At 64.5% G+C, this 26,013-nt stretch overlaps 7 protein-coding genes across 7 annotated transcripts in view; 3 read left to right on the forward strand and 4 right to left on the reverse strand.

Moving 5' to 3' along the window:
• The first annotated feature begins 169 nt into the window (after positions 1-169).
• Positions 170-6,341, forward strand: CHLRE_10g435400v5 (uncharacterized protein). Its single transcript, XM_043066712.1, has 12 exons — positions 170-417; positions 986-1,049; positions 1,352-1,456; positions 1,633-1,701; positions 2,373-2,426; positions 2,721-2,831; positions 3,103-3,162; positions 3,543-3,854; positions 4,145-4,315; positions 4,515-4,718; positions 5,100-5,225; positions 5,469-6,341. Exons 1-12 carry the CDS (start codon positions 386-388, stop codon positions 5,523-5,525), a joined length of 1,365 nt encoding a protein of 454 aa, XP_042920109.1. The 5' UTR covers positions 170-385; the 3' UTR covers positions 5,526-6,341.
• A 2-nt stretch (positions 6,342-6,343) lies between these two features.
• On the reverse strand, positions 6,344-10,699 carry CHLRE_10g435450v5 (uncharacterized protein). The gene is made up of 4 exons (XM_001690359.2): positions 10,042-10,699; positions 9,877-9,930; positions 8,560-9,811; positions 6,344-8,372 (listed from the first exon to the last, which is right to left on the reverse strand). The coding sequence occupies exons 3-4, from the start codon at positions 9,647-9,649 to the stop codon at positions 8,152-8,154; spliced, it is 1,311 nt and encodes a 436-aa protein (XP_001690411.2). The 5' UTR covers positions 9,650-9,811; positions 9,877-9,930; positions 10,042-10,699; the 3' UTR covers positions 6,344-8,151.
• Positions 10,700-10,749: 50 nt separating this feature from the next.
• Positions 10,750-13,819, reverse strand: CHLRE_10g435500v5 (uncharacterized protein). Its single transcript, XM_043066713.1, has 7 exons — positions 13,583-13,819; positions 13,075-13,419; positions 12,559-12,673; positions 12,307-12,416; positions 11,819-12,004; positions 11,439-11,551; positions 10,750-11,126 (listed from the first exon to the last, which is right to left on the reverse strand). Exons 1-7 carry the CDS (start codon positions 13,766-13,768, stop codon positions 10,994-10,996), a joined length of 1,188 nt encoding a protein of 395 aa, XP_042920110.1. The 5' UTR covers positions 13,769-13,819; the 3' UTR covers positions 10,750-10,993.
• A 100-nt stretch (positions 13,820-13,919) lies between these two features.
• On the forward strand, positions 13,920-17,201 carry CHLRE_10g435550v5 (uncharacterized protein). Its single transcript, XM_001690542.2, has 6 exons — positions 13,920-14,140; positions 14,215-14,335; positions 14,629-14,722; positions 14,887-15,063; positions 15,588-15,755; positions 16,202-17,201. Exons 1-6 carry the CDS (start codon positions 13,984-13,986, stop codon positions 16,442-16,444), a joined length of 960 nt encoding a protein of 319 aa, XP_001690594.1. The 5' UTR covers positions 13,920-13,983; the 3' UTR covers positions 16,445-17,201.
• Positions 17,202-17,203: 2 nt separating this feature from the next.
• CHLRE_10g435600v5 (uncharacterized protein) lies at positions 17,204-18,859 on the reverse strand. The gene is made up of 6 exons (XM_043066714.1): positions 18,689-18,859; positions 18,512-18,615; positions 18,243-18,362; positions 17,884-17,964; positions 17,488-17,568; positions 17,204-17,407 (listed from the first exon to the last, which is right to left on the reverse strand). Exons 1-6 carry the CDS (start codon positions 18,747-18,749, stop codon positions 17,264-17,266), a joined length of 591 nt encoding a protein of 196 aa, XP_042920111.1. The 5' UTR covers positions 18,750-18,859; the 3' UTR covers positions 17,204-17,263.
• A 110-nt stretch (positions 18,860-18,969) lies between these two features.
• CHLRE_10g435650v5 (uncharacterized protein) lies at positions 18,970-24,871 on the forward strand. Its single transcript, XM_043066715.1, has 12 exons — positions 18,970-19,169; positions 19,253-19,454; positions 19,669-19,968; positions 20,356-20,392; positions 20,576-20,736; positions 21,085-21,248; positions 21,626-21,682; positions 21,967-22,237; positions 22,523-22,585; positions 22,777-22,905; positions 23,162-23,393; positions 23,664-24,871. The coding sequence occupies exons 1-12, from the start codon at positions 19,114-19,116 to the stop codon at positions 23,894-23,896; spliced, it is 1,905 nt and encodes a 634-aa protein (XP_042920112.1). The 5' UTR covers positions 18,970-19,113; the 3' UTR covers positions 23,897-24,871.
• A 2-nt stretch (positions 24,872-24,873) lies between these two features.
• The window catches only part of CHLRE_10g435750v5 (uncharacterized protein), a 7,176-nt gene continuing 6,036 nt past the window's right edge, over positions 24,874-26,013 (reverse strand). The window contains exon 14 of the mRNA XM_043066716.1: positions 24,874-26,013. This exon is cut by the window's right edge and continues 1,263 nt beyond it. The gene's annotated coding sequence lies outside the window, so the exon portion shown is untranslated.

A 26,013-nucleotide genomic window follows, 5' to 3' on the forward strand; every position in this document is an offset into this window, starting at 1 on the left:
GAAACCAGACAGCGTGGAGCAGTGTACAGGGGACAGAGCAAGTCAGGCTCAGAGGCCTGTGTGTTTCTGGAGGTAGGGGACAAGCGGCGGTGCGAGAAGAGGCACCACTCGGCAGGGGAAGCAGCTACTGGCACCCCTGCATTGGGCTTCGTAGCTGCCACCAACTGCTGACCCCCCTGCTCGCACGCCGGTCTTACTCTTGCAGACAGCAAAACACATTGTTGCTTGAGCTTAAGCATACCTGCAACTGGATATACACATGTCAAGCACCTAACGCACACCCTGAGGCACCGCTTCACAAACCTTCTCTCTCGTAGTTTTGCGCTTATTTCCGCCTTGCGCCTTGCACCGCTACCTCTAGCGTCTGGCCTACCGTTTAAGTCAGATGTTTGGAAACAAGTTTAATACCGCGAAAGTGTAAGTCGAGGGCTAGCTCGCGGCGAGTCGAAATTTCAGACTTCCGCGTAAAGGTCGCTTGGGCTGCCAGCAGATTGATTCAGGTTATGACTAGAGACACTAGAAATCATCCATCTAGCGTAACGGCGTCAGGCGGGCTTGGCTTGGGGAGCGCAACGATCGTGCAGCCCAACCCCGGGCCTTGCTCCGACATCAGCTGACGGCGTGATGTGCGCTGGGGGGTCCAGGAAGGGGCATGGGTCGGGTCGCAGTGGGTGCGGGATGGGCGGGTGGGTGGGGGTGCGGTGGTCGTGTACACACCGGTTTGACACGAGGGGTTGGGGCGCGGCGAGCACCGGCTTCAAGGTCTCAGTCAAACGGCACGCAGATTGCGGATGTCGATCTACCTGTCTGGATAGGTGCTCCCGGAAGGTGCAGTGCCTCGGGCGCGGCCTGGTAGCGTAGCAGTGCTGTACAGTACAGGATGCTGGGGCGGCAGTGCGCTTCCGTACCCGCCCGCCACCCTCGCCCAAGGCGGTACCTTGCATCACGTGCTTGTGCCCATAACCCTGCGCTGCCCTGCCTGCAGTGAGACGACGAGTAGGCTGTGCGTGGGCCGCATCAAACTCCTGCGCAACAAGAAACAGGTCCAGGTGAGTGGCCCAGGGGTGGGGTGGAGCCGCGTCATCTGGCGTCGGTGGCGCAATCGCGCCGCACGGGCCCCCAGCGCCCCTCCGCACTGCGCCCAGCAACCCGCACGTCCACACCTTCAACAGCAACTCGCAGCCCCATACCCCAGTCCACCCCTCACCTTGTCGCACGTGTGTGGCTACCCTATGGTGCAAGCACCCTTGCGTGTGCCTTGCGTGCCTCTCACCTGGTCCCCCGCCACCCGACAGCACCTCCCGCCTCCCGCCGCCCTCCCCCCTCCTCCCCCCCCCCGCCCACCCCGCAGCTGAAGCAGTCCCAGCGCGACATCGCAGAGCTGCTGCGGGCCGGCAAACAGGAGTTCGCACGCATCCGGGTGGAGGGAGTCATCCGGGAGAAGCTGCTGCTGCAGGTGGGGGCGGGGGCGGGGGCGTGTGGGTTTGGCGGGCGGGGGCGGGACGGGTGAGGCCGGGAAAGCACCGACACGCCCCCCCCCCTGCAATGCCAGACTTCATCCCTGCCTCCCTCCTGCCTCCCAGCCCACCTCTACCCCTCCCTCCCTGCGCCCCTCCCCTCCCCCCCCCCCAGGCCTATGAGATCCTGGAGTTGTACCTGGAGCTCATCACGGTGCGCGCACAGCTGCTGGCCAAAACCAAGGTGCGCGGGGGGGATTGTAGATACCAGCCCAAACTAAACCGATGCATTAGAGCGAGGAGGAGAGCGTGGCCTATGCTTGACAACGGAGGGGCACGCGACCATACGGTAGTCCCCATAGGGGGGTTGCAGAGATGCTTGGGAAAACGGTACAGGATGCAATGAAGACTGTAGACGAAGTCGTTACCAAATGCGGCCGTCCGGGCGGCCGCGCTCCAGCTCGTTGTTCCTCCGTGAAGCTGACAGTACACACTACTGGGGGGGCGGGCCGCTAGCCGGGGGCCAGCAGGAGGGGGAGAGGAGCTGCAGCCCTCCACTCCCCTAACGGCGGCCACAGGACTCTCGTGGAGCTGCAGCCCTCCACTCCGGCCTCAGGAGTCCAGAACATGAGGAGGGCAGAGCCCTGTCCAAGGGCGGGGTCTAGGGCATCGGGCTAGGGGATTCAGAATGTATACCGGCTGCGGCTTGGGCGGCAGGTGGCAGGGCCGGTCCGCTGCGCGGCAGCGGGGCATTGCTGTGGGCGCAGGCCAGCCGCCAAACCCCACATCCGCTGCTTTCCCCTCGTGTCATGGCCGCCTCCCCTCTACCCACCCATCCCACCCCCATGATCGCCTACCGTCTACCACTTCCTTAACTAGTCATGAATGTAACCCCCCACACCTCCCCTCCCATAGGAGCTGCCACGTGACATGATGGAAGCGGTCAGCAGCATCATATACGCCGCGCAGGTAAGGTGGTGGGGGTGAGGTGGGCCGGGGGGCGAACACGGGCTAGCGGCCCACACTCCCGCAAACGCTTCCTCGTACCCTCCTCGTACCCCACCTAGGCACCTCACCCACCCACCCACCAACCACCCACCCACCCACCCACCCACCCACCCATCACCCATCCACCCACCCATCACCCACCCACCCACCCACGACCCACCCACGACCCACCCACGACCCACCCGCCCGCCCATCCACCTCACCTCACCTCACCTCACCTCACCCGCCCGCCCACCTCTCCCGCCCCCGCCCCAGCGCATCAACGACCTGCCGGAGCTGTCCACGCTGCGGCAGCTGTTCGGCGCCAAGTACGGCAAGGAGTACGCCACGGAGGCCTCCGCGGACGCCACCACAGCCAAGTGGCAGGTGGGCGGTGTCGGCAGTCAGCACCGAACACGCGCACACACGCACGCACACACACACACACGCACGCAGCCGAGGCATACAGTGGCACACAAAGGGCACACAGAGGCATGCAGACGCTGATCTGTCATTCCGCCCTCTCCTGACGACGCCCGACCCGACCAGACTTGAGGCAATGCAACTCAACTTGATGCCAGCTCGCTCCTTGCCCCAGCTCCCTTACCTTACCTTACCTTGATCAATCATGCATGGAATTCCCCCTTTCTTTGCTCAGGTGAACGCCAACTTGATCCGCTGCCTGCTGGTGGAGGCGCCGCAGCCCGAGGAGAAGCTGGTGTGTGTGTGTGTGTGTGTGTGTGTGTGTGTGTGTGTGTGTGTGTGTGTGTGTGTGTGTGTGTGTGTGTGTGTGTGTGTTGGGGGGGGGGGGGCGCCAGTGCGGCGTCAGGCGTCACGCGCCAGGAAGGCGTCAGACGTCAGGGGGAGGAAGCAATGAATGCTTCCCGGGAAACCCGAGCATGCTCACGTTCCCGCGTCGCGCACGTGGACGAAGCAGTCTCCTGTCTCTTGTGCACGTTAGCCAACATGGGCTTGCGAGCGGCATCCACCACAAGCACTCTTCTGTTTCCTTCCACACGCGGCCTCTCGTGCTTTGCCCTCTCATGCTTTCCACGTCGCATGCGACCAAACGCGCCTGCTTCATTCGCGATTCCGCAGGCGATGCTTTCGGAGATTGCGCAGGAGGGCGGCGTGGAGTGGGACCTGGCGGCGGCGGCGCGCGAGATGGGCGTCATGGCCCCCGGCGGCGCAATGCAGGCGGGAGCCATGCCGCTGCCGCCACTCACTGCGCACTCGTCAGGACACTCCATCTCCAGTGCTGCTGGGGGCGGCGGCGGCGGCGCTGCGGGGCCGGCGGCCATTGCGGGACCCGGAGGTGGTGGTGTAGGTGGTGGTGGTGGTGGTGGTGGTGGTGGTCACGGCGGGCTGCCGCCGCCGCCGCATCAGCAGCAGCACCCAGCTGCAGCACAGGTGAGCATGAGGATCTGGAGTTGAAGAGTGGGGGAACGGGGTAAGGGCGGTGGGATTGGGGAGGGAGGGCCGGGTAGGGAAAGGGGGAACGGCACCGTGGAGGCACGGGTACAGTCATGCTCGCTGGGGAGGCAGCAGAAGGGTCCGGGCATGCCAAGGGGTACGGTCATGCATGGGTGCCGTATGGTGTGTGGTCGTTTGATGTCATTATCTGTCTCGAATGCAGCCAGCGCCAGGCCCTCACATCACACTGAGCTGCGGGGTCCGTGTCCGCCCCCACGCGTGCGCAGTACGCCAACGCACACCAAGCGGCAGCGGCCGCAGCCGCCGCGGCGGCGCAGGCGAATGCGGCTGCCGCATACGCGGCACAGATGGCGCACGGCGGCGGCGGCGCCCCGCCGCCGCCCGGCCACCCGTCAGGCGGGCCGCCGCCCTCAGGCTCGGGTGCACCACCGCCGCCGGTGAGACGCACGGACAACATGTGTCAGTGCAAGGAATCGGCGACCAGTGCTTGCATTCCTTGCCTTGTATTGGAGCTGAGACGCTCCTAGTTAGTCCAGTCAGGCTGGTCAAGATGACTGCACGCCCCCCAGGCCCCCACCTTCCCGCCACCAACCTCGTACTTCGCCGCCCGCATGCCTCGCCTACCTCGGCCTGCAGGGCTGGCTAGTAGCCCCGGGGTCCGAGCACGGCGCGCCGCCGCCGCCAGTCGGGCCGCCCGCCGCCGCCGGCTTCCAGCACCCGCCCGCCCACGGCGGCCCTGGCGCCGCCGCGCCGCCGCCTCCGGCTGTCGCTCACGACGACGGCGACCCGCGGCCGGGCGGCAGCGGCTTCGTCGTGCGCAGCAACGAGGACATACAGCGGGTGGGGGCGTGGGTGTGATGCGCGTGGGATAGGAGGGCGAGGGATGGGCGTCGGTCCGATGTGGGCCAGGCAGTTGTGCTGGGCCAACGGTGTGTGGCGTGGGTGTGTGGTGCGTGGTGTGGCCACGGCGAACAAGGGACAGGGGAGCCGGGACAATGGCGTGGTGAGCTCCTGCGCGGTAGATGCCTGTGCAGGCACGCCTCGTCGCTTCGTTGCATGCTTGGCCGGCTGGTGCCTTTCATGCTCCCCAACATCCAAAATCCAGGCTCCACACGTACACCGAAACACGCACGCGGTTCATTCGTGTCACGACCACATCTTCACTCTTCACCCCACCACCCCTTCAGCCCTTCACCCCGCCACCCCTTACACACCCCACAGGCCTACGACGCCGCACTGGGGCCGCCCAGCAAGGGCGCACCTGCGGCGCCGCAGCTCCCGCCCGACAACTCGCCGCACCTGCCCTCGCCGCCCGCCACGCTGCCCGGCTCGGCGCCGCCGCCGCAGGTGAGCCCTGAGCCATGTGGGCCGAGCTCCCGCGCCGCATCCCGCTCCTGCCTGACTGGGTAGCTACAGGGCCGGTCACATGCGCGCGTGTGTGCGTGCACTCGGGCACACGGATGCCACAGTGCTGGTCCCCGGCCCCGCCTGCAAACACCTCGCTGGTTTCGTTTGCACTTGTGCTGGCGTTGGGTAAGCTGCTCCCCACCACCCGATCCCTGATCCGCGATTGTGCCGACACACGCGCAGGTGGAGGACGAGTACGAGGAGCTCACGCGCCGCCTGGAGGCGCTCAAAAAGAGCTGAAAGCGGCAGGGAGCGGCAAGGAGCGGCAGGTGGCGGCAGGGAGCGGCAGGGGCAGGGCAAGAGCAGGAGATGTTGCTGGGGGGTTCCATGGCGGCAGCGAGGGGCACTTGGAGCACGAGGAGTGAGGATGCATGAGGAACGATGATGCATGGCGGGGTAGGGGCCTAAGGGGAGCGCATGCATTGAAAGACTTGCGGCGGCGGTACCATAGGCGTGTCACGTCACAGCGACAGCAGCAGCAACATGTCCGCCTGTGCATTCAACGAAAAGCGTAAGCTAGGGCAAGACCCGTGGGCAAGAGCTGAGCAGCGCTGCAAGGCGGCGTGCAGTTGGGGTGCGCGGGCCAGCGCCCGCTGACTGCTGGAGGAAGACGTGCTGCGCTGCATTGGGCATCAGGGCATGGCTGGAGGGGGATGAGCGCATACGTGGAGTGTGCGGCGTGTTGGCGTGGCATGGGCAAGGCAGCGCCACTGGTAGAGGCGTCGTGCCCATGCGGGTCGACACTGCTGCTGCGCCACCGGAGGCAGTTTGCGGGCGGGGTCGGAACCCCCATGCGGCGGCTGCGGTCGCGGGTGGGCTGTTGCTGCGGTGCGTTGCATGTGGCGCGAATCGGTGAATGCCGCGCGCGCCGAGGGAGAGGGGGGTCGACTGTGTGGTCTGTTGCCGCTGGGCTGTGGTGTGGTGGGCGGTATGCTGCCGCGCTGCCGTTTGGTTCAGGCGCTGATTTAAGGAACCGACGCGAATAAGTGCCAGAGATCTTTCATTCATGCTGTGTTCCGAAACGCCATAGAAATGGGAGCGGGGCTGCGGGGGCCGGATAGAAAGTATCCTCATGCGTGCAAGCATGCGTGCATGGCACGTGTTACAGTGCTAACCCCTCCGCCACTCCCTGCAACCTCACGCCTCGTCTCGTGCCCTCAAAACGCCGTCCCGCCACTGCCTCCCTGTGCAGTTCTTACGACGTCTCAGTACTTATAAACATGTGCCCTCCTCCGCGCTTCGCTTCCTTCTTCTGGCGCACACCCATGCTCTCTGCAGTCCGATCGCATGCCGTTCCTTTGCGTCGCCACCTGCTGTGTTGTCGGCCAGCGGGAGCCCCAAATCGCCGGCGCGTCCCAGGCCTGATCCGCAAGTTGCAGTTTAGAAACCACGTGTTCAAAATCAAATTCTGCCAACACGACGTGGCAGACTCTGTACCAACAAAACGAGAGAGAAAGAAGACACTCGAGCGGCGGCGCACCCATACGGGATCGCCGCGTTTTACGCACCACCAAACAACACGGGAAGGGAGCAAGGCCTACGCCGCCCATCTGTGGTCCCTGGACACTTTTTACGTTTTGGATGATCAATATGGGTGACACAACAATTAAAACTCGAAAACACACGCGCACACTTTTGCGGAGGAGTTTCCGTGTACAGCTGGTCTCGGTGCCTCCTACGTACACACTCAATATTTTGATATTCAGCCCGGTCAGGGGCAAGAGGCCACCGCCGCAGGTCTCGATGACAAACGCTAAGACACACGCCAGATTGCACACGCACATCCGCACACGCACATTCGCGGCTGGCAGGACTATACCTGACTCCGTGCCACCCCACTTTTAACACCACGCACATAAGGCACCCGGAGGAACTCGAAGGACACAGCCATGCAAACATCGGATGTGTGGATGTGCGCGAATGCCCCCTTGAAGTCCAGCCGCACTGTTGCAACTGAGTGTGCGCCACACCACCCCAAGCCCTGACTCGCCATTAGAATCCACCCTTCCGCTCAGTTCCTCCGCAGACTGTCTAGATCATTTGGCTCAGTCCCACCCGCTCCATACGCATACGAACCAACCGGCTCACGTCACACGACAAACAACGCGCCTCCATCCGCGTTCACCGCCAAGCTCTGATCCTGATCTACTTTTTGGGTAGTTTTATGCTTATGTGCGCGCTCCGCGCGAAATTCTGTGCAAAGACACGCATGCCACGCCGTATGTTCACTCGCCACGCCACGCCTCTGCAGTTCAATTGCAGTCCGCAATAGATGTGTGCCGTCGCCTTTGACGAAAATGCCGCAAAGATGCGGCCCCATGAGGCCTCCAACTACTTGCTTCAACGCATGCCCCTGGTGCGTTACGTGCATACAACCGCGCCCATCGACAAACAACACGAATGGCTACCACAATCGCCGCCGCCGGTCCACCGGACCCGCACAGTGCGGCGAGACCGGGTCAGCCGTCGTCACCGTGATGACTTCGCGAGCGGCTGTCCCCCGCTGCTGCTGCTGCATTTCTTTGCTGCTGCAATGAGGGGAAAATCGCCAAACATCCTGCCAATCTCTCTTAACGCTCCGGGCAGACGGCTGCGTCAGCCGCAAACACGGCTCCGGCGTATGAGCGCCGCACCCTGTCAGAATGCACACGACAACAGACGCCTGCTCCACGCCTGCTCCGCCTGCACCTCCACACATTGCGCCGCGGCGCTGCACGTTGCAGGTGCTACTGCTGTTGCTACGGCTGCTGCTGCTGCTATTATTGCTGCAGCAGGCGCTCACGCCCTGCAATGCGCTCCGCCATACACGCAGCACACGCGCGAGTGCTTACGCCAGCAAGGCACCTCGCGCAACTTGGCGTGTACTTCAGTAGTCGCCGCCGCCGTTGCGGCCGCGGGCGGCTGCGGCTGCGGCCTTCTTCGCCATGTACTCCAGCGTCTGGCCCTTCTTGTAGCGCACGCCGCAGGCGTTGCACAGCGTGCGGGGGCCCTCGGGGCCGCAACGCCACTGCGGCGTCTCGGTGGCGCGGCAGTTGCGGCACGTGACACCGGTCTTGGGCTTGTTGGTGGTGGTGCGCGGCACGCCCACTGCGAGAAGAAGCATGGCGTTTGTAAGCAAAGGACGTGCGACAACGCAAACATGTCAAACCCAAACGGCCATGCTGTGATACAAGTTTTTGGTCTCCCATTTGCTGCTCGCTGTTCCATGCTTGTAAGCCTTGACTAAGGACTTTCCGCCCCAAACACGCCGACCCGCATGCAGCCCGCAACTCACCCCGCTTCATGCGCTTGGTGTTGCCGCGACCCGCCGCGCCGCCCGCCTCTTCCCGCTCGTCGTAGTCCTCATCGTCATCCTCGTCGTCCCGGGCCGCCTCCAGCACCACCGCCGCCGCAGTGGCGGCCGCGCGCCGCTTCTGGCCCACCCGTGCGGGGACCGCCGCCAGCGCCATGCGGCCCGACGCCCGCATGGCCGCGAGGGCGGCAGTCCCCGGCGGCCCCACCTGCTGCACCGCGACCGGCCGCAGCTCCTCCTCCTCCTCGACGACCACTTCCACCGCTACCGAAGGAACCGCAGACGCCTGCGCATCCTGCGGCAGCGGCAGTGGTGCCGGCGGCGCCTCCGGCGCCCGCTGCTGCACCTCCGCGGCCGCGTTCTCGGGCATGTCGCTGCCGCCGCAGCTGCTGGTGGCGCCGGACGACGTCTGGGCGCTGGTGGCGTCGGGCTGCTGCTGGTCCGTGGAGGGCGTGGGCGATGTCCGAGACTCGGAGCAGGCGGGCGTGGCGGCGGCGGCCGGCACGGCCGCCGCCGCTGGCTGCGGCAGGATCACCGCCGCGGCGTCGAGCGGCGCGGCGGCGGCAATGGAGGCGGTGTTGATGAGGCTGTAGCCGCCGGAGGGCGCCCGCAGCAGCGTGCAGGGGTGCTCCGTCACGGACAGGCCCGGCCGGCTGATGAGCTGGTCGTGCGGCTGCTGCGACTGCATGAAGGCAAAGGACAGGGCGTCTAAGCCCTCGGCCGAGGGCCCCGCCGGCGCGACTGGCTCACAGTCCCACATCGAGCCGCCGCCGCACTCGCCGCCCGCCAAGCCATGGATGCCGAAGCTGCTCTCACCCCACGTCGGGGCGAGGCCCGCCGGGGCCTGGTGCGGGGTTAGGTGCCCCATCGCCGGAAGGTGCGGACACGACGGCCTCTCCGCGTCGAACGGCGATGTCGACCGGCCAATCGTGCTCGTCACAGGCTCACGAAGCTCCGCCGCGCTCGCGGGCAGGCAGGAGTCGCTGGGCCTGGGCGCGCAGGTCATGGTTGGTACCCAGGTTTCTGGCGCAGCGCTTGCGAGCGCTGAAACACCGTTTCCGGATGTTGCCATTAATACCTGGCCCCCACAAGTGAACCTGGATGCCCCGGGGCGCAGAGCGCGTGCTGAAAGTCCTCCATGGGCATACGTGAGGTCGCCAAGCCCAACACCACCGTGCGACCGCTGGGCAGCCGCATCCTTAGGTTCTACAGGTGCTCCTGAAGTGCTCGCGGCCTGCAAAGGGACAAAAAAAGTTGGAGCTGGAGGGCCGGGCCTGCTGACACAAGCTCTCAACTCACCTGCGCTTCGCTCTCCGCGGGCAGCTCGCAGTCCAAGAACTCAACTCCGATGACCTGCATAAAGCAAGAAAGACCAGCGAGTGAGCGGCTGTGGGCCTCTCAAACGACTCTCGGCAGAGGCTCCCGCGCTGCCAACTCTCGGCGAGACCCCGCCAACATACTCACCCCGGGATAGCTGGCCGCCCGCAGAAGCTCAGAAGCCATGGCTGATGCTAGTTGTCTTGACGTCGGCTGCGCTGTAGGAGCGGCGCAGACTTGGCGCGCCGAGGCCCCACTGCAGAACTCTCTTCGTGGTCTTGTGTCTTCTTAAACGTTTGTAAGAGCACCGAAGTGTATATATGTGTTGAGACTGGACTTAGGCCTGGCACAAGAGCGAAGGAAAACCCGCGCCTCGCGTCATGCACAGCCTGGTGGGAGGGAGAGCGACACAACGCGGCCCCCTGAGACCAGAGCAGCCGAAAGCGCGCGTTTACACGGTGTGCACTAAAATGTTTCGCGTACTGATCAGAGCCGCATACTGATCAAGGCCTCAGTCAAGGCTCACACTTGCGGAAGGCTCTCGACCCTGCCCACGAAACCGTCGCTGTTTCGCGCCGATCAGCTGTGCTGCGTAAAATACATGACTTTGAATGTAGATCAAACCAGAGAAGAAGCCCTTAAGTGGGGGCAAGGTGGCGTCGGGACCTCTCCGACCCTTGAGCTTCTCCCGCGAGCAGAATAAGGGTTTGCTCGCGTTAAGCACCACAGCGTTGCTTCATTTACCTTGGACGCTGTGCAAATGGGTTTGAGGCCGGCGCCGAAGGGTTGACGGCGTGCTTATGGCTCACTCACAGGCGGGAAAGCAACCCGAGCCCAGTTAGGCAGGAGTCTTTGATGATATGGCATGCGTACAACAAAATTGCCACTGGACTAGCGCTTGCAGGTGGCGTGGGGCGCCTGGGGCTCCACACCTGAGGCACAGGGCCTGCTGCGAAAACCCTTGGCGCTTCCCGGCGGAGAACCCGGCGGCCGACCTGTTTTTCGTCTCCTCCCCGCCCCCAACAAGGGCTTTCCGATGAATGCTTAACCACACACGTATCGCTCTCGTAACCTCCCAAGCTACTCTCGCAAACATATGTTACGCCTCGCTAACAATGCGCGCCACCTCCGCTGCAAAGTCGCCGCCGCCTGCCTTGGCGCCCAGCCCCTCGCCGCACTGCACCCGCAGGAAGCTCGCCACACGCACCGGCTGTCCCACCTCCTTCTTCAGCCTGCAACAGCGAGGCCAAACAATCAAGTGAGCAGGAGGCGTGCAGATGGGGCCTGGCAACAGGGAGCGCCCGCCGAGCCGCCCAATAGACGTTCGGTCTCCCGCCCTGGCAACCGGCCCTCGTCCCTCTCCTCGCCCCGCCATCCTCGCCATCAGTCCCCGTCAGCTTGCCACCCGTGCCTCCGCTACCTACCCTGTCCCCCCCTCCTTCCCATGACCCTCCTCCTGCCCCCCTGCCTCCTGTGGGGCCTCCCTTGCCTCCCCCCTTGGCATCCGCCCCTGCCTCGCTCCCCCCTTTGCCTCCCCCACCCACCTGGCCATGAGTTTGTCCACTGTGAGTTCGTCCTCCAGCACGTAGCGCTGCGCCTCCAGACACCAGTCTGACAGCAGCTTGCCCAGACGCCCCTCAACCACCTTGTCCAGGACCTTCACACCCGCACGCGGAGGGCGCGGGAGGGCACACGAGGAGTTTGAGGGGTTGCAGGACCGAGCTCAGTGCATAGGCCCACAGTGTTATCGCAGGGGGGGGTTTGTGAAAGGAAGGGGGCATGGCGCCGAGCGAGGACTGGAGCCTGAAGAAAGGTGAAATCTGAGCCCACGCCCAACAGCTTCCCTGGCCCACAGGCACGCGCTTGTTCTGCAGGCTGTCAGATCCACACCCCTTGCGGCTTCCCGTGCCGGCGTGCCGCGCACCTTGGCCGGTTTGCCCGCAAAGTCTGCGTCCGCCGCCAGTTGCTGCCGCAGCAGCTCCCGCTCCCGCTCCAGCGCCGCCGCCGGCACCGCCGCCCTGTTGAGGTACAGCGGCCGCATGCCCGCCACGTGCATGGCCAGGCCGCCGCCGGCAGCCAGCAGCGGGGCGCCGCCGCGGCCGGCAGCGTCCTGGGGCGAGGCGGCGGGGGCCGGGTGGATGGGGTGGGGGAGAGGTGGGGGAGGGGTGGCGGTGAAACGTGTCAGCGGAGGTGGGTTCAGAGGGTGGAGCACGGCAGGAGGGTGTTTGTGGAATGGTGGAGGGGGATGTTGGTTGGCAGGTCGCAGGCGCGACAAGAGGGATGTGGAGGACGAAGCACGGGCGGGATGGCGCAACAAGCTGCGCGGCCGGCCGCGATCACAGACTCAGTGTGTGCCGGGCAGGTTGCCGTCAAGCACCGGGCAGTCCACCCACGTCATACCGCCAGACGCACCAGCGGCTGCGCCTTGTCGTCCGGCTCCGGCGCCAGCACCACCACTGAGGCCAGCTTGCCCAGGCCTGGCGCCGCCGCCTGGTGCACGTAGGGGAACACCAGCCCGCCGGCTGCAGCGGGGCGGACCAGGGGAGGAAGGGCGGTACGCAGGGAGCGGACGAGCCTCAGTGCTGATAGGCGCTACCTCGATGCCAACCACACAGCCACCTGCAACGCGCTGGTCCAGGTACCCCCCTGTCTGCTCACGCCTACCTCCGCTGTCGACTCGGAAGGCCCGCCTCAGCCGCACGTTCTCCCGGACCTGGACCGCCAGCGCCGTCACAGCCTCAGACACAGAGGGCCCCGAGGCCGTCCGAGCCGACATGAGCTGCACGGGGAGGCAGGCCGTGCAGCGCGGGGTGGGGGTGGGGTCAGTAGTTTATTCTACACCAAGACCCCGGGGGCCGGGGCAGGAGGGAAGGGGAGGGCACGGTATCGTACTCGGGAAGGCGAGTACCGTAGCAGCTGCACGGACAACAGGGGGGACACGGGCCGTATGGCCACACCCCTGGCCGTCCTGGACGCCCCCGGCGCCGTGTCCGCCAACAGGCCGCCAGGTCCGCCAGGTCCATGGCCCATTCGACACACATCGCATCCCCCCGCATCCCACCACATCCCATCGCATCCCACCACATGCCACCCCCATAAACCTACCCCGCTCTACCATCAAGCCACTCACCCACCCACGTACCCACCCACACCCACACCCACACCCACACCCGCACCCACCTGGTCTAGGTCCATGGCGTGGTCCGGCCCCACCGCCGCCGCCGGCCCTAGCGCATGCGCCGCACCCATCACCTCCCGCAGCAGCTTCTGAAACAGCTCATTCCGCGCCACAAAGTCCGTCTCACTGTTCAACTCCACAACCACCACTGAGCCACGACCGCCTCCGCTAGTGCTAGCCTCGCTGCTGCTGCTGCCTCCGCTGCTGGCAGCGCTGGCGGCGAAGGACGCGCCAACGAGGCCCTCGGCCGCGTGGCGTGAGGCCTTTTTGGCAGCTGCCGCCAGCCCCTTCTTGCGCAGCGCCTCATACGCCTTATCCATGTCCCAGCCATGCTCCACCAGCATTGACTGTTAGGTCGGGGGTGCCAGGAAAGGTTGGGACGGGGTCCGAGGTGGCAAGGTGCCAGAGTGTGTATGGGAAGCGGGCAAGCGGCGGAGACACGCCCGTCCAAGTCTGTCTTCTGCACAAGTCCAGGTTGTTTCAAAACAGCAATGCAACACGCAGACACACCTTTACGTCCGCGATGGGCGCCCCGCTGCGCTCTCGGAGCTGCTTGATGAGTGCCGCTGATTGAGCGGGTGCCGCAGCAGAAGAATACGCGGCGAAAGCATGATGAAGCGTTAACCCAGATCTAGCATTCGCGCCGAGCAGAGCAACGGCACACTGCCCGAGCAGCGAGCGCGGTATCCCGGACATGGTGCCTGTCACTCGGCGTGCGTAGACCTACAGCAAGATGCTGCCTGGAATTCTATCGCTTGAGGGATTTGATTGAACCGCCAACCTCCAGCATAGGCTACATGCTGCAAATTCGACTGCATCGCCGACTCTTCATCTTCGGTTTTCTTCTTCTGAGGCTCTTTGCCAGTGTGCAACTCAAACATTCTCGTGTGTATCCCCTTTGTGTAGTCAGAATGACGGCACCACAGCTTGTTGAAGTCGCTGATGAGGTGGTTGCCGACCTCAAGAAGAAACTGGTGGACCCAAACTCTAGTCTACCTGAGAAGTACCGAGTTCTATTTTCATTGCGGAACGTCAAAGGCGCAGCCGCCCACGACGCGCTTGAGCTTGGTGCGTTCTTCGGTCGCTGCTTGCCAAACACGCAAGTGCACAAGCGATTATACTTGCATATTTATGCTTTGCAGCCCTCAAGGACGACAGCGCGCTCTTCCGTCACGACGTTGCATTCTGTCTGGGCCAGCGGCAGGATTCTCGCGCGGTCCAGGTGCTGACGAGCATCCTTCACGACAACAATGAGCACCCAATGTGAGTGAGATCTGGAAAGAGCGTTCGGGCGAGGAGCGGGTCGAGCGGGCGCGTGCGTGGTCCTCCCGGTACCGCAGGGACGGCGGCGGGGCTTTGGCGCGGCGTGGCACCCGCCCGGCCCCCGAACCAGACCGACCCGGACCTGTGACCGCGGCAAGGGCAAAGCCCCACAACCCAACGAGTCTATAGAAAGGGTAGCTAGCATGCTGCTGCTCGGCCTTCGTTGCTGCTTGGGCTCCAGCCCTGCAACGCGTACGATGCAACAGCCATCATGCCGCACCTCTCCCTCCCAGGGTACGGCACGAGGCGGGCGAGGCGCTGGGCGCCATCGGCACCGAGGAGTGCCTCACACCGCTGCGGGAGCACCAGCAGGATAGCGTACTGGAGGTGAGGGGCGGCTGCGTGCGGTAGGGGTGGCTTGGGAGCCAGGGGGGGCCTGGTGTGGAGGGAGGGGGGCAGGGGGCCGTGAGGGGGCAGACAAGAAGCGGACCCGGCGGAACGGGGCGGGGGCCCATAGACTCGATACCAACCCCATGCGCCGCCCCTCCCAGGTGGCTGAGACGTGCCAGCTTGCTCTTCAGCGGATAGAGTGGCTGAAGGCGCACCCCGAGGCGGGCGACGAGGAGTCGCCCTACTACAGTGTGGACCCCACCCCGGCGCTGCCCACCTCCACGCCCACCGAGGAGCTGCGGCAGGTGCTGCTGGACGAGAACAAGCGCATGTTCGACGTGAGCGCGGGGAGACGCTGGTTGTTGAAGGGGGGAGGGGCGAAGCCTGCGTGTGTCCGGGGTCGTGGGGAGAGAGGGGGAGGCCAAGATGCGGAGATTGCAGTGGTTGCACGCAGGGGTGGCGGCCGAGGCAGGGTGGGCAGGTGGTGGTTTGGGGTGAAGGGGAGAAGAAGTCAGGAGAAGAAACATGCGAGGGGCACCGCGGGCGTTGGGCCAATTCTGCTGGTGTGCACTGAGAGTGCGCCAGGGCTCCTATCTTAATGTCTCCAGACATTAAATGGCCATTTGGGCCGTCTCCTAGACATTCCTCCCGGGGCTAATGTCTGAAGCGAGACATTGTTGGCCCGGGTTTGGGGCGGGTTTTGTCCGAATTCCTACGGGGAGCCCCCAAATCGCTATGTGCCCAGACAAAAGACAGCGGCCACCCGGCTGTTTTTGTCTGGAGCTACACATCACCCCGAAAGTAAGATACGACCCCTGGAGTGCGCCCACCCTCCCTTACCTTCCCTGCCCTTACCGCTCAGCGCTACTCGGCTCTGTTCGCTCTGCGCAACAAGGGCGGCGACGAGGCGGTGGCGGCGCTGGGGGCGGTGTTCGGTGCCCGCAGCGCGCTGCTGAAGCACGAGGTGGCGTACGTGATGGGCCAGATGCTGGACAAGAAGGCGGTGGACTTCCTGTCGGGCGTGCTCAAGGTGTGTGGGAGGCGGGGAGTAGGGGCGGCTGCGTGCGCGGGGTGCGCGCGGGCGGTCAGGGAGAGGGGGTGGAGAGCTGGGGAGGAGGGCGAGCAGGGGGCGGGGGCTGGGAGGCACTGCCGCGCTGAGCCAAGAGGCTGGGGGCCTTGCCGCCTTGGGCGCACGGCGGCAAAACGAGCTGGTTGGCGAGCTACCACGATTACAATCCATAGTACGGCACAAGGACTGCACCAGACATAGACCACGCCATTCTCTTGGCTGCACCATCCTGCATCATCTATCTCCAGCCCCTGTTCGCCCTGTTCCGTGCCAAGCGCTTGCACTTCCAACACGCCTTACCCCACTGCTGCTCCCGCTCCTCCACTCCATCCCACTCCATCCCACCCCATCACCACCACCACCACCACCACACCTCACTCCCCACTCTCTCGGGCCCCCTCCGCCAGAACCCCGAGGAGCACGCCATGGTGCGGCACGAGGCGGCGGAGGCTCTGGGCGCCATCGCCGACCGCGTCACGCTGGAGCTGCTGCGGCAGTACGCCGCTGACCCCGAGCCCATCGTGGCGCACAGCTGCGTGGTGGCGCTGGACGTGCTGGAGTTCGAGCAGAGCGGCGGCTTCGAGTACGCGGACAAGGGAGCCAACGGCGAGGCGCCGGCCAAGCGACCCATCTGCCCCTGCCGCGGCTAGGGGGCTGAGCTGGGGGTGCTAGTGCCGGGGGTGCTAGTGCTTGGGGCTGGTGGCGGCTGTAGAGGTTGTGGCGGCTGTAGAGGGTTGTAGAGGCGGTGGAGTAGGGGGAGACGAAGGGGGAAAGGAGGTGCAGGCTGGGTGGGGGGCTGGGGTGTGCGCCGGATGGGAGGCGCGTGTGTGCGTGCGTGCGTCCTCGCCGTCAGTCGCGCGGCGGGGTAGGGCAGGCTTCGGGAGCGGCCGCTCCCTCGTAGCACCACTGGGTGATCACTGTCTGTCGTCGGATTTATATGTCGTTCGGATTCCTCATTTGTTGACGGGACGGAGGCCGGACCCGGCTGGCCGTGGAGCACGGCAGTGGCCAGGGTAGCGCCTCCGCCACACCACACTCAACACGTGGCGGTGTGGTGATCCAGGGCTGCAGCCCTCGTGTGGGGCGCCGCTGCTACTGCCGCCGCCGCAGCTATGACTGCTGCCGGTACTGCGGCGACTGGCCGCCAATGTGTTGCTGCTAGCGCTGCGAGCCAATGCCTGCGGCCATGCGGCGCTCGCGTGCTCGCTGGTTGAGCACGTACTCGAACAGGTAGAACTGCCGCTTCTGCTTGCGGTACATGGAGAACACCTGGGGGCGTTTTGTGGTGGTGGTGGTGTGGTGGAGAGGGTGACAGGGCGGGGCAGGCGTGAGGTGCGTGGAAGGGGGTGGCGGTTTGAGGAGTGGCGTGACGCGCGGCTAATGGTGCGAGCGTGCTTGGGGCAGGACTTAAAACGTGAGGTTTTGATGTGCGAACAAACCGAGTCCCTGGATGCGGGTGGCCGAGATGGTTATGCTGACATGCGTAATGACGTTCGGGTGAGCAGCGTATGTCTGCGTCGTGACAAGCAGCTGCCAGCTGCGACACAATGGATGACTGCAATGCGTGGCAAGTGGTTGCGCTCACACGCGGGATGTGAGGTGCGTGATGCGGACTCGGCTTGATCAGGTTGAAATGACATGGATGCCGGGACCGACCCTCACCCTGCCCTCACTCCCACCCCAAGCCACGCACCGTGTATACCCCTGCAGCCAGATCCAGAAGCTGCAGCCCCAGCGCCACATATTGTATCGCCTTGGTGCGCGCGTTGCGCCTCTGCAAAGCAGCAGCAGCAGCAGCAGCACGAGCCAGCAGCAGCATGGTCAGCGGGGCCAGGCATAGGTCACCAGACTGGTGCTCAGCCGCTTCCCAGCGTGTGATAGGGCCATCCTGACAAGCAGCCAGACAGGCCCCCGGATGCCCCGATAAGGCCACCGGGACTTAGAGCTGGGCTCCTGCCATGTAGTGCCATGTGCAGCATTGCGCCGCGCCCCCAGCCGCCTTGGCGGCGCCCGTGTGGGACGCCCCGCAGGCGCCGACTCTCCCTTCCAGTGCCCCCGCCCGTGCTGTCCCAGTGTGCTGTTCACTCACAAAGGTGCCCATGAGCAAATACAGGTGTGTCCCCATTTGCGGGAACACGCACAGCAGCGTGAACATGATGAGCCACGGCAGCTGCACGTGCGGGCAGCGGCGGCGGGCATAAGGCACGTCAGCGGCACAGTGAAGCACGAGCGGCAGCGGTGCTGCAACTGTCTACCTGGCAATTTGGTAGCCGGGGTACTCTGCGGGGTGGCGCTGTTGGCATTCGCTGCGTTCGGCAGGCCCTGCCGAGTGCCGCCACATGTGCCGCCACATGCCATCTCTCATCGCCCCACCCCCACTGCCGTGCTGCCACGACGGCGCTGTCCGCCCCGCACACCCTGCGCCCTCGCGCCACCCGCAGCACTCACGTTCTCCTGCAGGTTTCCGTACATGCCAGCGTAGTAGCGGATGGGCTCCGTGATGAACCAGAACAGGAAGAAGATGGTGCGCACGATGTCGTTGTCCTTCAGTTTCAGGCCCTCCCAGTACTGCGGCGGGGGGCGCGTGGGTCCAGTTCGCGGGCAGGCTTCCTCCGTGCAATGGTACCAAGCACTCATCGCGCATAGTGGCACCCCTGATGCTCACATCCCACACGCAAAGCCTCTGCTGCAACGCGGCAGCGCGGTGTCACACGCACGTTTTGGAAGATGAAGACCGCCCAGAAGAGCAGCCACCCGATGTCAAAATAAGGACGATAGAATAAGAGTTGTTGAAGAAATACATTTGAAACGATTTTCCGGTCTGCGTGAAGCGTTGAGTGAAAGCGAGTTCAAGGAAACGACAGTCAAGGCCAGCGACGGCCGGACGACCTCACCCGCAAGGTTTCTAAGCCGTGGGTCAAATCCAGTCTGCACTGGGTGCAGCGGGAGCGTCATCTTCGGTCCGAAACGAAGAGCTTTCGCCGGAAAGCCAGGTTTGGCCTCAACTCAAATGTCCAGTCTAGTATTCAACGTTTGGTACATTTGACAGATGTTAAGATACTGAGCGAGTTGCCCTGCGAAAAGAACCTGTGGGAGCGTGACCGGAAATTGCTGGATCCCGGTCCCAGCCGAGTCCCTAGGCTTTTCATCGTCTAGCCTTATTTGGGTTGCCTCTGTAACCCAATTACCTTATCTCCTTAAATGTAACATAGATACTCATCCGAACAAGCATACTAGCACAGTGGACGCAAATACTGTCGTTTCGATTGTCAGGCGTTTACCAAGACGGGCTCTGAGACGCAGAGTCGGGTGGTAACATATGCAGCCAATGCAAGCGCAAGGATGGCGCCACTGGCGGGGTAGCGCGGGCAAAGGGTGAGGAGTCTCGCCGGCACGCCGTCGTGACGTGGCGGAATGTCCCATGCCATTGACGCCAGACGCCGCGTTCATACTTGCAGGCCCGCGCGAGCCTGCACCGGCTGTGCCACAATCACATCTACAGTACTACCGCCGTGCTTGCGAGTATGGGCTCGGGGCCAAACCAGTCGGCGACTGGCGCTGGCCCGCTTCTTCCGTGAGGGCCGTGAGACAGTCGGCCCGCCCGGTCAGCCCGGGCCCGGCACGCACACGGCTGCCCAGGCCAAGGCGGGGGCGCAGGAGGTGCGTGCGCCCGTCATAGCGATGGAGGGTTCATGGCTTGCATCCAGCCGTGGGCAGGCCCGGCAGCCGAGAATCGGTGGGCGGTTTGGAGCGCGCCCCAGCGCGTCACCCCGCCCCTTCCGACCCCTTCCGCCCATCCTCTCCCCCCACAACTCCGACTCCCCGCTCTTCCCCCCTACACACGCTTACCCACGCTCCCACACGCACCACGCAGGCCGCCTCCACCGTCGTCTCCGACATCGGCGCCACCACCGCCGCCGCCGACCCCTCCCCGGACGCCGCCGCCACTGCCGCCGCCACGCTCACGCCCGCCGCGCCCGGCCGCGCCGTGTCGCCCGTGGGCGCCGCCGCCTCGCCCTCTGCCCCGCAGCCCCCCGGCTTCCAGCCCCGGCGCCTGCTGGTGTTTAGCTGCCTGGTGCTGGGCTACGCCGGCTACTACCTCACACGCAACAGCCTGACCTACACGGCGCCGGTCATGGTGGCGGACCCCAGCCTGGGGTTCAGCCTGGCGCAGGTGCGGGAGGTGGAGTGTGTGTGTGGGGGGGAAGTGTGTGTGTGTGTGTGTGTGTGTGTGTTGTGTGTGTGTGTGTGTGTGTGTGTGTGTGTGTGTGTGTGTGTAGGTGGGTGGGCGGGCGGGTGTGTGTTGGGAAGAGGCGGAAGAAGAGGCTGTGGGGTTTGTGTTCGGCACGTGCGCGTGGGCCGGGGCGGGCGGGCCGTCGGGGGTGGCGGGTGGGGCGTGGCATGAAGCGCTGGTTGCAAAGGCGCGAGGGGCTGTGGTGGTGGTGTTGGTAGGGAGGCAGCGAAGGGCATCTATGTCGGCAGGGGTGGTACACAAACCCATGCCCACACACACACATGCGCACATGCGCCCAGGCCCTGACACCCCCACGGCCTCATACAGGTGGGCACTATGACCTCCATCTTCCCCATCGCCTACGGTGAGCTCGCGTCTAGCAGGGACCCCACCCGCCCGCCCGCACACCACACGCATGCACTCACCTCTGCCAGCTGTAGCTGACCCCCCCCCCCCCCCCACCCAGCCCACCCAGGCTCCAGCAGCACCCCCAACTCCAACTTCAACCCCAACTCCAACTCCTCCCCAACCCGCCACCCTCTCACAGGCCTGAGCAAGTTCGTGAGCGGCATTGTGGGTGATCGCTACAGCCCCAGCCTGCTGCTGGGCGGCGGCCTGATTGCTACTGCCGCCTGCAATCTGGCGTTCGGCGCGGCGGGCTCGCTGCACGTGTTCGCGGCCATGTGGGCGCTGAACGGCCTCATGCAGGTGGGGGTCGTGGGGGGTTAACTCCGAACCATCCCGTAAGCAAACTTTGCGCTGCAAGGATAAAATGCGGGGTCGTGGGGGGTTGTGTACACCAGCCCAAAGTAAGCTAAACCAAGCCAAACTAGCGGGGCACAGGCATAGGCGACCGTTGCCGGTGCGGCGAGTGTGGGCAGCGTTAGGCAAGCACAAAGGGAGGTCCTCGTCGTGTCAGTAAGTTCCCTACAGGCAGTTGGCAGGTCACGCATGCGGGTGGACGGCGACTTGTTCCCGCCCGCCCCGCCCCCCCCCCCCGCCCCCCCCCCCGCCAATCCGTCCTGCCCCCCCTGGTGCGCCCTGCCACACGCACAGGGTGTGGGCGCGCCCTCCTGCGCCCGCATGCTGACGTCCTGGTTCGCGGCCCGGGAGCGCGGCACGTATTGGGGGCTGTGGAACGTGGCGCACAACACGGGCGGCTTCGCGGCGCCGCTGGTGGCGGCCACGGCGGCCAACGCGCTGGGCTGGCGCTGGGGCATGTGAGGGGCCGGGGGGCGGGGGGTGGGGGCGGGGACGGGGGTGGGGGTGGGAACGCTTGTGCTTCAGGGGGGGGGCAGGGTGAGGGTTGCACCAGGCAAGAGGGCTGCAGCGGGGACTGCGGACAAGGGGTGGAGGTCTGTGTACGGGCCGTGTGCGTCTGCCTATGAGCGGCTTGAGCAAGTGACGTGCTGCTGCCGGTCATGACTCATGTCCTGACGCCCGCCCACTGCACCGACACCGGCACCGGGACCGGCACCGGCACTGTCACTGACGCTGTCACTGGCGCTGTCACTGTCACTGTCACCGGCACTGTCATTGGCGCTGTCACTGCCACTGTCACTGTCACTAGCGCTGTCTCTGTCACTGTCACACGCAGGTGGGCTCCCGGCCTGGCGGGACTGGTCCTGGGTGCCTACGTGCTGCTGCTGTGCAGGTGAGCAGGGCCGGGTGGGTGGGTGGGTGGTGGGCTGGCTGTCCAGGGAGAGGCGTGGGGGGTGGGTGAAGAGGGGACAGGAGGAGGGGTTGTGGGGGCAGAGGCGGGTGGGTTGGTGGGTGGGTGGCACGGCGATGAAACGGGGTTGCTCCTGCGGATTAGCCGGTGTGCTGGCCAACATGAACAACACGGCACGGCAAGGGTCAGTCGCTTGTTGTTGTGGTGTTGTGACATCATGTGTGTGGCGTGCATCGCGTGTCCCTCCCGCACACTCACGCTCTCAGGGACACGCCCCAGGACGCCGGTTTCCCCCCCGTGGAGGCCGCGCCGACCCGCAAGCAGCAGCCACAGCAGACCTCCAGCGACGGCAACAGCAACAGCAGCACCGCCACCGCCACCACCAGTGGCAGCAGTAGCAGCAGCAGTGGCAGCAGCAGCAGCAGTAGCAGCAGCCAGCCGCCGGGCGTGCTGCGCGCCGCGCTGGACAACGTGCTGTCAAATCCGGCGGTGTGGGCGCTGGCCTTCGTGTACTTCTTTGTGTATGTGGTGCGGCAGGTGCGTGCGTGTGGGTGCGTGTGTTCGCGGGGCTGCAAGAGCGCGTGTTGCCCGATGTGTGCAGATGCAGGTGCGGGGGCGGGGGTGGGGGCGGGGGGGGGAGGGCAACAGTGCAGGTTCCTGAACGCTATGTGGGCGTGCTGCCTGCCTCCGCCCTGGCCTTCTCAAGTTTCCGGGCGTCCCGCCACACCCACACCGACGTCCGCACCTCGCACCCACCCACACCTGCAGCTCGCACCCACACCCACACCTCGCACCTCCGCACTCGCACCCACACCCTCGCAGGGCGTCACGTCCTGGTCCATGTTCTACCTCATGCGGGAGAAGGGCGTGGCGGACGCGGCGCAGGTGGGGCAGTGGCGGTTGCGTGTGCGTGTGCGTGTGCCTGTGCGCGTGTCTTTACGCGCGCGTTCGCGTGCATTTAGGTAGCTGGGCTAGGCGGGAGCAGGACGCGTATTGAGCTGCGTCTCTGGGGCTGCGGTCACGAGTTAACTGCCTTGCCCCCGGTGTGTGCCGCCGCCGACCCTACCTCCTGACAGGCCGCCGCCCGTGTGTCGGGCCTGGAGCTAGGCGGGCTGGTTGGCGGGCTGGCGGCGGGGCGCCTCAGCGACATCCTCATTCGCCGCAGTGCTGCCAGCGGACAGGGCAGCGTGGGCGTGCGCGTCAAGGTGGGGCGGCGGGTGTGCGTGCGTTCACGCGCGCATGCGGGCATGCGTGCGTGCGTGATGATCCCCGTTGGGCGCACAACCCCTTAGCCTCACCTCCCCCCACTCCAGACAACACAAACACGCCACAACCATGAATACACACACACACGAACACACGCACACACACATACACATACACCACACACACACACACACACACACACAAACACATCACAAACACGCCACAAACACGCACAGCCCGCCCACGCCTCTCCAGGTGGTGATGGCCTACACGGCCGGCCTGGCCGCCTCCCTGCTGCTGTTCCAGTCGCTGCCGCCCGGCACGGCGCCGCTGCTGCAGTGGCTGTCGGTGGCGGCCATAGGCTTCTGCATCTACGGCCCGCAGATGCTGGTGGGGCTGTGCGGCGCCGAGCTGGTGCACCCGGCCAGTGTGGGCGCCAGCCAGGGGGTGCTGGGCTGGATCGCGTACCTGGGCGCAGCCAATGCGGGTGAGCTGCGGGCTGTGCGAGGGAGGGTGAGAGGAGGTGAGGTGAGGTTGCGGTGTAGGGGCGGGGCGTCGTGTCCTGAGAGTGAGGGAGTGCTGGTGCTGTTAAAGGGAAGAAGGAAGGGGCACTAGGAAAGGCGGCCTGCGGTGTATCATGGCGCACAAATTGAAGTGAGCTGGTGCTGGCCTGCCCGCCCGCTGTCACGTGCCGCCGCCTATTACCTCACATCCACAACCACATATGCGCACCCCTGCCTTGTCGTCATGCGGCCAGGTGTGCCTCTGTCGCTCATCATCGAGCGCTACGGCTGGTCCGCCTACTTTGCCACACTGCTGGGCGCCTGCGGGCTGGCGCTGGCGCTGCTGGCGCCGCTGTCCGGTCTCAGCAGCTTCGCGCAGCGGCAGCACCGGCACGAGCAGGAGCAGATGCAGGCAGTGGCGGGGTCAGGGGGAGACGGGGGCGGCCGTGGGGACGGAGACGGTGTGGGGGAGGCCAAGCTGGCGTGATGAGAGAGGAGCAGAGGGTGTGAGGAGGACGAGGGGGGGATGGAGAGGAAGGAGAGGAGAGAGAGGAACTGGTTGGGAGTTGCGAAGACTTGCAGCAGTGATGGCTCGCCGGCCCGCGTGCGCGTTCGGCGCACCGAGCAGCAGCAGAGCGTGATTACATGCCTCCGCGTCTTATCATTGGGTTTTAGTGACACGTGTTCGGTTGTGCTTACGTGATGCCGAAGCCTACTGGAGGCGGGGTCCTGCGGCATTGTTGCGCGGCCCATGCCCACCAGGCGCTGGGGCATGTAGTCCGGGGTTCGTGTCTAGGAAGGAAGGGCAGCAGCAGGGCAGGAGTGCAGGACTGTGGGCGGTATCCCTCCGACAGGGCTCCTACCTACTCGTGGAACTCCCTTAGCATGCAAGTTGAACTTTTACCGGCAGTGATTGCTACAAAGACAGGAAAGATTGCCGCATCGTGGTGTGGTGTGGTGCGTGTGGCGGGACGACGGTGAGTCGTGGCACGGTGCGTGCGTGTGCGAGGTTGCGTGTGCATGTGGGAATGGACAGCCATTTGCTTGAGTGTACCGGGAAGAGTAGAAGAGTAGTGGGTGTGTCTGCAGATGTGTGCAACCATGGTCACTTGAGTTGCGGAGGAACGCGATGACGGCTCTCGACCATTGTACTGTGGAGTGTGGTGGATTCTGCTGTTCACGCCCGCAGCCTTGCAGTGTCGCTGCTGCACTTGAGTTTTCGTTGCTGTTGCTGTTTGATCGAGCTGTTTGATGTACCGTAGGCGATGTTATTGATGTGCAAGCTAGCGAAGAGCACGGCAGCACGCCACTGCGTGAGGAGGTGCTGTGCAGGGATCACGCTGTCGAAGCGTGTGCGGGCATACGGGAGAGAGCTCGGGTCCCAACTGAAATAGTGTTGGACCCGCAGGTGTCAATTTGTTTGTACATCAAAGCCATTCGCATTCGCATGTAAGCGTTTCAAAGCCATGTAGACCCAAACGGCCTCACGCCCGCCTGGCCGTGGCCGGCCTGGCGCGCCCGCCTAGTCGCACGCAGCGCAATGTGTCAAGACCGCCGAGACCGACCGCCGTCTCGACTTTCTATCATCCAAGCTTAGATGCCGTCGACCTGCGTCGACCAATCCCGCACCATCAAGATGCTTCATCCACACGTGCAAACAGCGACGACACTGCAGCCCGCACGGCCGGATGAAGCTGCTTGATGGTGAGTGGCATAAAGCTCCAAGCTGACGTGCGCAGCTTCATTCATGCAAGTGCCGTCGAGGCAACACTGCAATATTCCCCCGATCTCCAAGCAAGGTGTACAAGCAATCGCCAAAAACAGTGTAGGGAAATTCCCATAGGATCACGCAAATCCGTCAGAAGATTCGAACTCCTGCATCAGGCAAACATGCCTGCAGCACAGCATCATACAGGACACACATACAAAACACGCACACAACACACATACACACACAAATACGCGCGCGCGCGCACGCACACAATCAATGGGCCGAAGCGCCCCGTGAGCGCCCTCACCGCAACCTGCACACCCTCGCCCCATCTCCAAGTAAGTACGGTTCATTCACAAGCCACCCACCCATGCCAGTATCATTACTGCCAGCAGCAGTCCGACGCTTCGTGCTATGGGTAAACCACGCTACTCACGTAACAGCCGTGCGTATTCGTTTTACTGATTATTAAGGGTGAATTCATCTGACCTACCAAACGATAACAACTCTTTCCCTCGCTCTGCCCACGCACGGCAAAGCTGCAGCAGATGTGTGGCGTAAATAAATAGATTCAGTCACGCGCACATCAGCAGGAAGATACACATACGTTCACACACATCAGCAATGATTCTCTACCTCCTACATCCAGGACGCCTGCATCAACGCATTCCAGCTTGGCAATGCTCCCACCACATTCTCCCACCACATAATAACGACAATTCCAGGCACAACTGCGTACATATAGACCAGGAGGACACGCCTTCACACTCGCAGACACAGACGCACGCCATACATCCTCCTTTATTTGGACCCCGTCTTCTGGCGCCTCGTACCTCAGGCAGCTGCCTGCCGCTGCCGCATACAGACACGACCTAGCTGCTGTTGGCCGCGCA

This window comes from Chlamydomonas reinhardtii, chromosome 10 (assembly GCF_000002595.2).
Source record: "Chlamydomonas reinhardtii strain CC-503 cw92 mt+ chromosome 10, whole genome shotgun sequence".
Classification (NCBI taxonomy): domain Eukaryota; kingdom Viridiplantae; phylum Chlorophyta; class Chlorophyceae; order Chlamydomonadales; family Chlamydomonadaceae; genus Chlamydomonas; species Chlamydomonas reinhardtii.